This window comes from Peromyscus maniculatus, chromosome 4 (genome assembly GCF_049852395.1).
Source record: "Peromyscus maniculatus bairdii isolate BWxNUB_F1_BW_parent chromosome 4, HU_Pman_BW_mat_3.1, whole genome shotgun sequence".
NCBI classification, from domain to species: Eukaryota; Metazoa; Chordata; class Mammalia; order Rodentia; family Cricetidae; genus Peromyscus; species Peromyscus maniculatus.
The window spans coordinates 58,180,874-58,194,213 of NC_134855.1; the positions used below are offsets into that span (position 1 = coordinate 58,180,874).

The 13,340-nt window shown below is 37.5% G+C and overlaps 1 protein-coding gene across 2 annotated transcripts in view; it reads left to right on the plus strand.

The window, feature by feature from the left end:
- Positions 1 to 13,091, plus strand: part of Dnajc10 (DnaJ heat shock protein family (Hsp40) member C10) — a 39,164-nt gene extending 26,073 nt beyond the window's left edge. For both annotated transcript variants that reach the window (XM_006997455.4, XM_042275552.2), the window contains exons 14-23: positions 204 to 331; positions 517 to 633; positions 3,262 to 3,363; positions 4,383 to 4,538; positions 5,755 to 5,888; positions 6,606 to 6,659; positions 6,913 to 7,060; positions 8,538 to 8,657; positions 9,858 to 9,962; positions 11,874 to 13,091. In XM_006997455.4, the coding sequence (XP_006997517.2) occupies positions 204 to 331; positions 517 to 633; positions 3,262 to 3,363; positions 4,383 to 4,538; positions 5,755 to 5,888; positions 6,606 to 6,659; positions 6,913 to 7,060; positions 8,538 to 8,657; positions 9,858 to 9,962; positions 11,874 to 11,885 (1,076 nt within the window). In that variant the 3' untranslated portion in view covers positions 11,886 to 13,091. The remainder of the gene's footprint in view (positions 1 to 203; positions 332 to 516; positions 634 to 3,261; positions 3,364 to 4,382; positions 4,539 to 5,754; positions 5,889 to 6,605; positions 6,660 to 6,912; positions 7,061 to 8,537; positions 8,658 to 9,857; positions 9,963 to 11,873) is intronic.
- The last annotated feature ends 249 nt before the right edge of the window (positions 13,092 to 13,340 follow it).

Below are 13,340 nucleotides of genomic sequence, written 5' to 3' on the forward strand. Positions count from 1 at the left end.
CAGAGGTCGTGTCGTTTAACTAGTGCAAGAAACAAAAGAGTGTACAATAGAAGGGGATTCCTGGTAGAGCAAGCCAAGGTGAGGGTACTGAGCCAGTGCATCCATAGCTCCTTCTTTGTTCTTTGAATATTTTAAGTATTAAAATTGGAATGTTTCTCTAGAAACAGAAGACAGTACATATTTTAATTTTTGTCAATTTATAGGAAAGAAGATTCTATATGATATTCTTGCTTTTGCCAAAGAAAGTGTTAATTCCCATGTTACCACACTTGGACCTCAAAACTTCCCTGCAAGTGACAAAGAACCATGGCTTGTTGACTTCTTTGCCCCGGTGAGTTATTTTTATTTGTTTCTAGACAACTTGAATATCAGTACTGGAGCTGTGTGGGCTCCGCTTCTCCTGGGCACTGCCAGGACAGAGGGTACAGGCAGAATGGCTTTTGCGTCACTTAGCAGAAACAGTGTAGTGCTTCTCTTCCTTTGTTGATTTGCTCATGCTCATCCCTTTCTTCCCAGTGGTGCCCGCCATGTCGAGCTCTTTTGCCAGAGTTACGGAAAGCATCAACGTTGCTCTATGGCCAGCTCAAAGTTGGTACATTAGACTGCACAGTTCATGAAGGACTCTGCAACATGGTAAGACCAGGACAGACTTTGACCATCCAGTATTAAAACAACTTTTCAGATGCACACTTACTTATAGTAGTAATGTCGAAACCATTTCAACAAAGTAGTAAATTGTAGTTGAATTGTAAATAGATCTGTAGAAGGTTGACTGTATACAAGCTTTGTTTACCAAACTTAGACATGTATTTATTTGACTCATAAAATACATAAATTTCCATTTTATTTAAGGCTTTATACTTTTGTAACATATTTTTTAGTTTTAGCAGTATGCAAGTTTATTCTTTAGATTTCTTTATACTTGTCAGTTTGAGTAGTTGAATTAAGCAGACAGGATATTCAATTGAAAAGAATTGCTCATTTTTAAGATGTGAAAGCGACGATATGGTTATGTGGGTGACAACATTTTATATTTTAAATATACTCTGGTAGTTATGAATAAGATGTAAAACTTTGTCATGTTGGGGTAAGAATAAACCAGACATGGGAGAGGTATAAATGTCATAAGAGTAGCCATGAGTGGATGATGATCATAGCTATATGAATACACAATGGTTTGTTTTCTTTCTGTAATAGGAATGTTTTAACTCAAAAACTACAATGTTAAAAAGATGGAAAGGAAAGCGTATTTTTTAATACATAAAGAATAGGTAAATGTTTAACTCAAAAACCACAATGTTAAAGAAAAAGATGGAAAGGAAAGCCTGTTTTTTAATACATAATAGAATAGGTAAATGTTTGACTTTACTAGAAAATACAAGTTACATCAAAATTTTGATATCTTCCCTACCCATCAGATTGACAAGAAATTTAGAAATCTAACAGTATTCTGAAATGGCACAGTGAAATACTAGAGCATCTACAAATGGGTAAGCCAGGCTAGGGATATAGCTCAGTGAACAGCACTTGCCTTGGATGTTTAATTCCTGGGTTCAAAACCCTAGCACTGAAAAAGAAATCTTTACCAGCTTCAGTAAATACTAAAAAAAACAATATAAAATGAAAACGGCATATTACATAGCAGCAATTAAGTATGATAAAAATCAGAGAAGAGTCTTTAAATATTCAAAACAGTACAGTATGCTGCTTTAAGATAATGTACATGTAGTGAAGTTTAAAATACCAGTGAATTGGACACCTGCTAATTTCAGCAGATTAGGGAGGATTGGAACCAAAGAAAACAATGTCAATAACAAGCTAGTATGGCCAAAAACTATTAGTCATTAAATGTAGGGGGAACTATGTAGGCATTTATGAGGTTATTCTCTTAAGTTTCAGTGTGTTTGAAATTAAAGTAAGTTGGAGGGGGCTGTTTGTGTGTTTTAAGGAAATAAATAAAAAGAGCCATTGGTGTCTCATGTCCTTTATGTGATTTGGAAAGTAGATGCCAACCTAAGTTGTAAAATCATCATGAGTAATGGCAGTTCATCTTGAACCCATTGGTTTTTCTATATTTTGTCTCAAGTAACTGCATTATCAACAATTAAGGAAAGTGTAAGGATTAAAAAGCTAGCATCACATTCACCTGACATAAGCCAGGATTCCTCATTCAGGCACATCTCGTTGGCTTACCATGAGCAAGTCACTTAGTCCTCAATACTCAGTGGCCTGGTACGTAAAGTAGGCTTTGTAATGTTGACTACTGAGCAAAATTGTCCTGAGAGATGAATGAGATTGTGTGTGGCTAGAGCTCAGCAGACAATAAGAACTTGTAAAGTTTTAGCTAGTCTCTTAACCTAATAAATGCTTTGAATTCACACATTTGCAAAACCTTATAATGTTGCTAAGTTCTCTAGAATTATGAATCTTAAAATTTTCTATTTAATAATTAGTTCTTATCAACTTTAAGACCCATAGATCAGCTACAGCAGATCACACATCCATAGACAGGGAAATCACTTTGTAACTTTAAAAACTACGAAATGCTCCCAGGGCTGGTGCCCATGTTAACTGTGAAGAGGGAATGAAACATTTATGCTATGAGAACTGTCTTGAGTAAAGAATAAAAGTGACCATTTTCTTAGAGCATGGCTCTTAGTTCTTTAAAATATAGTCATGTTCATTTATTCTTGCTATTTTATGTTGCTGCTCATCACCCTCTAGGATGACTACAGTACTGTCATTAGAAAAAGTGACTGCTGTGTCACTGGCTCTCGCTCCTAGTTTGAAGAGAGCAAAAAGATGAAGTGCATACTAACCAATTACTCTGGCTCCCTTCCCATGCTTTGGTGCCATTGGACCTTAATAGATAAAGATTGGCTATTCATTACACAAGCTGTAATGCATTGTCTTTGTTAAGCTTGTCCAACCCAGCATTCTTCAGTCACCAAGAAGATAGTAGAGTTTTAGTCTTGTTAAAGGGGCTGGAGATATGGCTCAGCAGTTAAGAGCACCTTTGCTCTTACAGAGGACCCAGGTTCTGTTCCCTGCACCCTCATGGTGGAAACAGCAATCTGTAAGTCCAGTTCCAAGGGATCAGACACCCCCTTCTGACCTCCTCAAGCACCAAGAAGCACACAGTGTATATACATACATTCCCACAAAACACCCATACACATAAAATAAAAAATAAATATATCTAAAAAATTTGTACAGAATTGAAACAAATGGTAAGATATAGGAATGTCTTCTTCCTTGCAGTATAACATTCAAGCTTATCCAACAACAGTGGTATTCAACCAGTCCAGTATACATGAGTATGAAGGACACCACTCTGCGGAACAAATCTTGGAGTTCATAGAGGTATTTTAATTAGAGACTACGGCTAGAAATCTTTCTGTTTATATGTATACTTTGGGTGACTGTATTGGGACTTACTCTTTTTATGCCAGAAGATTGTTTTCTGAAAAGAATTTGTTTTAATTTAAGCCTTCTCTTTTTTTAATTTAAACCTACTAAGGTGTCTTGTACATGGGAGACATTGCTATTGAATATGTGGAATTGTAATTTCCCATGAAGTCTGTCACCCTTTTGCCTGTTTTCTCTCAATGCAGAAGAATGTTTTCTCATCCACAGCATCAAGGCCAGGCATCCTGCACAAAGCTTTTGCATTGTTAGCACAGATTGCCTGCATCCACACATCTCCTTGGTTTTCATTCAGCTTTGACGAGAATCATTACAGGGGCTTCCGGAGAACTGAAAACTTGTAGCTTATTGTTGTCTACTAGTGTCCATTCTACTCCATCTTATTCCTCTGTCCTCCTCCAAAGTAATATGTTGTGTTGTGTTTTGATTGCTGTCTTAGTGAAACTAATGTTTTAGTTCGTATGATATAGGCTGAGGCTCTGTTAAAACTGCATTTGGAATATACAATCTCAAGAAAGGTGTATAGCTTCTCTATTTAAATATCAAAAATAATAGTAGTAGGCTTTGGGTTAATAATTAAATGGTTATTCCTAAACATTCTGTTCCTGATAGCATAACAGATATGTGTGGCTTATGTAGGTATCTGGATTATTCCTAGAACTTGATTATATGATCTACCGATAGTCTCCAAGATACCCCTTTTCCCAGCTTACAGTGATTTCAATGCTAATGTGAAAATATATCTTTTAAGAAAACTGACTGGCAGAATCCAAAGTTGGTACATTTGGTAATTCACTTTTTAAAGCAATTCATGATAGATTTCTTTTAAATATCCTTAAGTGTCTTTTGATTTCTCTAAAATAGGAACTTTCTAAATGACATACCCTGGTAACTTGCCAGAAATACATGAAAAACTTGGTATATATAATAATAGTGTTTTGGTTTTTCTTTTTTAGGATCTTAGAAACCCTTCAGTGGTCTCTCTTACGCCCACTACCTTCTATGAACTAGTTAAACAGAGAAAGCATGACGAAGTCTGGATGGTTGATTTCTATTCTCCGTGGTGTCATCCCTGTCAGGTCTTAATGCCAGAGTGGAAACGAATGGCCCGGGTATAGTAGCACAGTCTGATGTTATACTGCTGAAATGCTGGGGTAACAGTTCTTTTGAAACCAACCTGATAAGCCTGTAACTGGGTAATTTATACAGACCTGATTGAATTGTTAAGACCACACCACTGTCCCTGCCCACTAAGTGAACCATCTAATACACTTCTGACCAAAATACTGCCAGGGTTAGCCCTGAGGTCATCTTAATTTTCTGTTTAAATTTTTCTGTCATTTTCTTTTTAGAGCTTGCAGATAACTGTTTCCTCATAATAATATGGGTTATAAAAATAGCCGGCCCTAGTCAGTAGGTGTGGTGGTACATAGTGATAATGCTAGCATTTAGAAGGCTGAGACAGGAGGATCAGGAATCCAAGATTTTCCTGGGCCACAAAGCTCCCAGCTCTGTCTCCATAATAAACAAAAACTTAATTTAAAAAAAAAAAAAAAAAAAAAAAAAAAAAAAAAAAACAGAAAATAACCTCAAACAGTAAAACATTATATCAATTTCCTATAAACAAACCGTGTTATAAAATACTGAATGAAAGCAAATTATTTAAATACTAGAATGGAAAATGAAATCAATAGTTCATATTTATACCTCAGATAAAAATAAACTCAGGAGTTAAAGTGAGTTATTGTATCTTAACATTTAAGATTATGTATTTTTATGCTCTTCTAATAAAAATTTTGAATGTGAGTCAGAGATAATACTTACTACCTCCATTAGAAAAAAAAAATTTTTTTAAAAAAATACTGGATTATATTTTGGTTACTAACATTGAATTTTTTTAAATGTCTTTTCCCACATGGTAAATGAGCCAGTTATTTCATCTGCAATAACTGTGGGGAGTTCTTAATTACAGAATTATAACATTCAAAGTCATTAGTTTAAATGGCATATTTTTATCTTTCCCCGTTGTTCCTGTGACAGTGATGAACAGTAAAAGACTCATTTTCCAGTGACTGTTTAACACAGAGAAACCTTGTCCTGAGGCTGTAGAGTGGCTCGGCAGTTAGGAGCCGACACTCTGGCCCATCTTCAGTCCCAGATCCAGGGTTGCAATGCCCTCTCCTAACCTCCAAGAGCAGTGCACACACATGGTGCGCAAGTGCAGGCAAAACACTCATACACATCTTTTTTTTTTTTTTTCACTTTAAAGTTATAGAGATAATTTTATTTCAATCATTGACCCATCTGTTGACTTTTGTTCTTTTATAGACATTAACTGGACTGATCAATGTAGGCAGTGTGGACTGCCAACAGTATCATTCTTTTTGTACCCAAGAAAATGTTCAAAGATACCCTGAGATAAGATTTTATCCCCAAAAGTCAAATAAAGCTTATCAGTATCAGTAAGTATTCTCTCAAATTTGAAGACATCTATTATAATCCCTTGGTTGTACAATTAACATTGAAGTTAGCCTAACATACATGTACTGGGAGGTCACCAGTAGATGAGCCCTCAGAAGATGATGAGGAAACTGAACAATAAGACTAGTTAAGTTCTAGTCAGGAAGCTGAGAGGAGGAACTAGTGTTTATTAAGTCTTCCTGGCCCAGCTCCGTCCAGCCCTGTCCTGCATCGTTTACACTATTCTTACACTGGGTGGGGAGGGCTTGTACCCTCCTACTGCAGAGAAGGGACTGCCACATCAGACTCCGTAGCTCATCTGCTAGGGTTCGAGTCGGAGACTTGAACCCAGGACTGCCCTAGTGTCCACCTATTCTATACTACGTAGATATATTTAAAAAAAACACATTCTTGATTAAGAAGTGAAAATTGAGCCATGGGTTTCTCTTTGAAAAGTGAAAGAATCAGCTATGGAGAAATCACAAAAGCATGTACAGTCCTGGGTTAATTCCCAGCCACTTGGGGGCAGGGGGATACAAAGACTCATGAAAAATATATTTGAAGTTATGTAACTCTTAATTTACTTTGTGGAAAGAGATACTAGGTGACTTTAATCAGTCAAGACTTTTTTTTTTAATTGCTACAGTAAGATAGTTTCTTGACCATATCCAGTAATAGCAAATACTGTTTACAACTTAATATTTTTTTTCTTCTTTCAGTAGTTACAATGGCTGGAATAGGGATGCTTATTCTCTGAGAAGCTGGGGTCTTGGGTGAGTAATTATGCATATTCTTGACTAACACTGACTCAAAGCTGTTTGTCTTCTCATGTGCCTAGTTTTCTGTGAGTTAGGATTGTGGTATTTAAAATATTTGGGAAGGATAACATTTATGATGGTGGAACCAAGCTTCATTCCATCACTATCCTTTGAACCATTTTTAACTTAGGAATGTTCGTGGTATTGCCATAGAATTCTTGCTTTGCTTTTATATAATGAGAAATGCTGTTTGATCCCCTTACTGCAGATTTTTACCCCAAGCATCCATAGATCTAACACCTCAGACTTTCAACGAGAAGGTTTTAGAAGGGAAGACTCACTGGGTGGTTGATTTCTATGCTCCTTGGTGTGGACCTTGCCAGAACTTCGCTCCAGAGTTTGAACTCTTGGCTAGAGTAAGTATTGTTATCTAGTTAGATAAATAAATAAATTTTACTCACATACATGTTTTAGTAATTGGTTAAAACATTGTAAACTAACTCTTAACTTAGTTCTTGAAATTTATTTCTCAATTTAAAAAGAGAAATCTGTTCCTATAACTATAATCTGTCTTTCTTGAGACAGGTTTCTCTTTATAATGCTGGCTGACCTGGAATTCCCTATGTAGACTAGGCTAGCTTCAAACTCAGAGGTCTGCCTGCCTTTGCCTCCCAAGTGCTAGTATTAAAAGCATTTAATGACAAACTACGAGTGTCCATGAGTATGTGTGTTTATGTGTGTACACATTGTTGTCCTACTGCTAACCAAAGTTTGTCTCCCTGCTTGTGTTGATTCCATTAGCCACAAGCTCAAACCAGAGACAGCAAAGACACTTTGATTGTCCCAGAGCTGGAAAGGGTAACACAAATCATATAGGAGAGTGGTGATGGGAAGAAGGGACATAAATGAAAGCTGTGAGGACAAGCAGAACTTTGTTTGTGGTAGACAGATGAAGTGAAAGGAACCGAGGGTACGGCTAGCACAAAGGGAAAAAATTAATTGCAGATACTTTGTGTTTGAGGTGATTGGAGGCATTCACAAAGAGCAGTCCAGTAGAGTAGATTACCAAATCAAGGGAAGATTCATCAGCATAGGACTATGTAAGATTTCACTGAGAGACTGTTGATAGTGAAAATACCCAAAGATGGGGCTCTGGTGCCATGTACTAACCTCAGGGTAAAGAATGAGATCACTGTGCTTGGTGGGGCTGGGGAACTGTAAGTAAAGTCAGGAAAGACAGGAGGCAGGCATAGGCAGTGGCTTAAAGCACACATGAAGAAAATGGAGAATTCCAGAAAGTGTCTGTTGATTGGATCAAGGAGAGATCGCTGTGGCCTTAAAGCTGATGGGAATGATAACAGTGGAGATCAGTTAAGAGTACGTCACACAAAGATGATGCTGGAGGGATGAGATGGCAGTATGCATGCTGGTAATGAGAGAAAACCCCTTTTGTGATCATCTGCAAGGCATGGAAAACAGTAAGAGTTGACCTTGACAATACAGAAAGAGTGAAATCTGACCTGGGCAGTTTAGATGCTCTGGTCAGCCGTGCACTAGACAAAGAATGCCAGTTAGTATTAAAGACAGATGCTTGGTTGTGGTGGGCTAAGTGGGGTGGCTGGGAGGAGGTAGGGGTCAGAGTTAAAGCCTCAAGGTGCTCCTGAGCAAAGACTGTTTATATCAGACAGATGGCAGCTAGTGGGAAGCTTAAAGGGCTTGGGAAAAGTAGAAATGATCTCATTTCAATTGGAAGAATTAAACTGGGTTTTAAATGTAACAAGTCCTTAAATACGTAAAGATCTGAAATATATTATGTTGGCTATGTAATTGCCAAAATAGTTTATGCCAAAGATAAAATGGCAAGATCTGTGGATTTTTTTTGTTGTTTTTCAGATGATTAAAGGAAAAGTGAAAGCTGGGAAAGTGGACTGCCAGGCTTACCCCCAAACATGCCAGAAAGCTGGTATCAAAGCCTACCCAAGTGTTAAATTTTACCAGTATGAAAGAACAAAGGTATGTACAGGCTTCTGCTCCATGCCTTCCTTTAGCAGGCCAAATGCCAAACATTATGCGGTTTCTAGTTCTCTAGTTTGTCCCTTCATCTTTTAAAATACGTCTGATTGAAACATCTTCTTTTGTGGTGTGTGGAGGGATCTTAAAGGGTTTTCTCAGAGGTCTGTTTGCTGTCAGTTGCCTTACAGACTTTGTGCTCTCTAAATAGAAAGAAACCTAACCAAACATTAATATGTGTTGTCGAATTCAAAGTAATATTCTGTAAAGTTCTATATTTCCTACTTTTTAATACAATGCTTGTTTTTTAAATGTTCCCTTCCAAGAAAAAAAATTTAAGGAAATTATTTTATAATGCTTTTGAAATAACTTAGTAACCAAGCCTTTTTTGAGGAATACTAAGGATTTAGATTACAAGTAGGGTCCTTTGCTTGGTTATAATTGTTTGGGGGCACCATTACCAATGTGCACTTTTTTTTTTTTTTTTTTTTTTTAGTCAGTTTGATTTGATTTTGTGTAGATAACTTGCTTTGTAGACCAGGTTGCCATTGGACTCGCAGGTATCCACCTGCCTCTGAGTATTGGCATTGAAGACATGTACCACAGTGCCTAGCTGTGTTAGGTTTTCAGTCAAACCAAAGCTCTAACCAAAAGCTCAACAAACCAAGGGCTGTGATCACTGGCTCAAAGGTTGCATCTTACAGCTGGCAAAAGCGTTAACTGAAACCACATAAGGGTCTTCCCAGGTAGTAAGATGGTTTTAACAGACCCATGATCTGTTAGCAAGAACATTGATCCTTCAGAAGACAAATGAAGACATGTTTGTCTACTCAGTTATTTGTGAGAAACTCCTGAAAGAAGTAGGATGGGAGCTTGATGGAAGACTTGTCCCTGTTGTTTTTCTTCTGGGTGCCGAAGGCTAAGCAGTGCTCTGCCTCCCCAGCTCAGTCTCTTCTGTATGTACACCCCCAAATAAAAATCCTTTTTCCTAGAAATCACTTTGTGCTCCCATAACACTGCTCCTAATACCGGCCTTTGAGTCCGGGTTACTGCTTTTGCGGCATTATGAACGTGAAGAAACTCGAATTTCAAACAGCTTTGGAAAAAAAGAACTTGCGGGCATAAGAAAGCAAGCTTCTTGTGTGGAAATGTCATGTTTTGATTTAAGTACTTAAAAGATAACATGAGTGTTTTTAATTTTAGAAAAGTATTTGGGAAGAGCAAATAAATTCCAGAGATGCAAAAACTATTGCTGCCTTAATTTATGGAAAATTGGAAACTCTCCAAAGCCAAGGAAAGAGAAATAAGGTAAGAGCCAGGCCTACTAGTGACTGGCAGGTTGCCAAGGGTATTCTTAGTATGCATTCCATGAAGAAGTGAACATTCAAAAACATTTCCACTTTGGAGAAATATGACAGCCAAGATTATGTCCTCTAGATAATGAAATGCTTGGAAATTTGTATACTCACCATTTAACAAGAAAATGATCAAGTTTCTTCCATAAAAACTTGGCCTCCAATGTACATAGCAACATCGCTCATACACAGAAACAGGGAAAGACAAGTCACCCACAAACAGAGTAGATAAGCAAAATGTGGCATACCTATGTAGTAGAGTCTTGTCAACCTAAAAAGTGAAGAATGTATCCATGCTACATGGTAATTTTGAAAACCTGCTTAGTTGAAAAAAGCCAGTCACAAAGGGCCACATATTGTATGGTTCTGTATGTGTGGAATGTTTAAGAAGCAGGTTAGTGGTTGGCAGGGCAGTGTGAGGATAGAAATTATAATGGCTTACTATGAGTTTGGCTTTGAAGTGCAGAAAAATGTCTGAAAATAGTGGTATAACTCTTGAGTATACCACTGCACTTTCATTTTTGAGTATGTGAAATACACAAGCTGGACTTCATGGTGCACACCTTTAATCCCAGCATTTAGGAGGCAGAGACAGGCAAATCTCTGAGTTTGAGGCCAGCCTGGTCTACATAAGTTCCAGGCCAGTGACTAAGTAATAAGGTCCTGTCTCCAAAATAATTTTTTAAAAAGAAAATTATACAGTAATGTTATTAAAAATAGTGATATGGCTAATGGCCATTTAAATGTTGTTTAGTGTAAACAAAATATTGAATTATTAGCAGTGAATATTCTAGAACTTCAGCATATTTTAGATAGCAAAGGTTTTTTTGTGCTTGGTATAGGAGGAATATGTATTAGACCATAATCCCTTGCTCCTAAATTTGTGACTTCCCATCAGCACTGCAGTCCTGCCTGGGCTCTCCTCTAGCCGATTGGTTTGGTCCCCTTTGAGTCTGTTCTGGGCATACTGAGAAGCAGACGAGTGAGTGCTGGGTGCTCTGAGTAGGATTTAATATCGTCTCTCTCATCCAATGCCGAAGAGGAAGAGACAGGCACAGCCTCTGGAGAGGGTCAGGCTTTGTGGACAAGTTCTGTGTGGCATTTCACTGGAGACCTAGGTGGAGAAAGACTAATGTGGTATCACGATCATGTTATCCCCATCTAAAGGGCAGAGGAGATGTCTTCTTAGTGTCTAGAGTAAACATGTTCTTCTAATGATTTGGTTACTTTAATATTTTTAAATGCATTACTCCTCATAAACCAAAATACCATAACTGAAATTAAGATAAAGACTATACCAGATATCACTTAATATCTTAGTTTCTTTGCTGTTGCTGTGATAAAATACTCTGACAGAAGCAACTTAGGTTTTTTTTTAAAAAAAAAAAGTGATTCTGCCTCCCAGTTCACTGACACATCCACCCTGGCGGGGAGTCATGTGTGCAGGAGCTTGGAACAACTGGTCACATCACACCCAGTCAGGAAACAGTGATGAATGCATGCTGCTGTTCAATGCCCTTCCCCATCTTACACGGTCCAGCGTCCCTGATAGGAAATAACACTGTCATGGCAGAAGGTCTCCCCATCTCAATCATGTAATTGTGATAACCCCCATGGCATTTGCCGAAGTTTCTCTCCAGGTCATTCTAGATTCCATCAAGTTGACAGTGTTAACATTTAGGGAATATGACACACTAGTTACCATACCTACATGCAGGTGAGAACTATGACATTTCCATTGTTAATTAAGCAGGGAGTATTTTGTGTGATACTCCATTCAGTAAGAACATTGAGTATTTGAAAGAAAGTAAGATATTGATTAGCTTGTAATACCTTTCTCTTAATCACCTTTATATTAATACAGGATGAGCTTTGATGATGTTGAAGAAAAAAATTTTAAGAAAAAAGAATCTGGAAAATTACATCAGAAGGTCTGTTTTCCAAACATGAAGATGCTCTTGAGGCAGCAGATGCGCATGACCTTGGCCTTGCAGTTGCCCTGTGCAGACTGAGCACCTGTGTGGTTCTGTAGTTTGCAGACACTTCCTGTGGAGAGCCGGGCGGCGCCATCTGACACTGGAGCCACATATGGTTCTTTGTTTTGTTAATCCTTTTAGAAATAAAAAACACCATTCTTAGCTCAGGGCCATATAGAAATATTCCCTAGGCCAAGTCCAGTCAAAGGACTAGTTTGCTGACTACCAGAACTGATGTTTGGACACCTGGCTCTACGTGTGGATGTGTTATCTTCATACTGTACAAAGTGGATTTGGGTTTTTACTTGTAATTTTATGAGGGGCCTGAAAGAAAGTGACTTGGTTTTTCAGTCAGCCCTTCTAAAAGTTCTGCCTCTGACCATATATTTTATTTTGACTACTTTCACAATATGATAAAATAAAAATGCACCCATTTTTCATACTATATACAGTGTATATACAGAGCTTCTCCTTTTGTTTTCTTGTAAGAGTTGAAGAGATGTTCTTAACTTATCACAACAGTAAATGTAAAAATCTTGTAAACTATGATTCTAGAACAAAGTAAGGAAAAGTATTTACAACAATTAAATGGACAGCATAGGAGTCACAAATATAAGCCCTAGTGCCCCGTGTCTTAAAGGGCACGCGTTCGTTTGTTTGCTTTCATAAAGATGTTCCTACTGATTGTTTTGTTTTGTTTGAGGTGTCTTCCTGATATTTACACATTTGCCTTCTGGGTTCTCTGTTTCGATCATTCATATTGATTTTATTCATAAAGCTGTGGTTTTTACTCCTGTTCAATCTTCACAGTTCAAATAGGAACAGTCATTTTGGATTTGTTTTAATGTGGCAATGATGACACTGTTACTCAGTTATTCCTGTCAAACGCTGTCTTTTCGATAAAGTGTTGCCATAACAACTGAAGTTATTTTTACTGATATCAAACACATGATGAACTCTTCCCATTTCTCAGTTGTTTGGACTCAAAGGGTCACAGGGTTTCTCCTGCAACTCAAAAAGTTGAGTGACCTATAATTATATTAATTCTCATAATATGGGGGATGGTCAAAGACACCAATGAATAAAGACAAATGATTTTTCTAAAATTCTTTGGAAGATCATTGTTGTTTGGAAGATTTTTATCACTTTACCACACTCTGTAGTCTGTCTTGATAAAGGTTATGTCAGAGGTGTGATTGGTGGGAAAGCAATGCACTTTGGTTTCTGCTCTAATCCAGTCAGGTTCTCCTGTGTTTATCACTCAGCTCCCTGACTCAGATCTTGTTTTGTACATGTAAGTTACCATTCCTAACCAACTTTTTGAATCATGACTGATAGATAATGGCAAAAGCCTT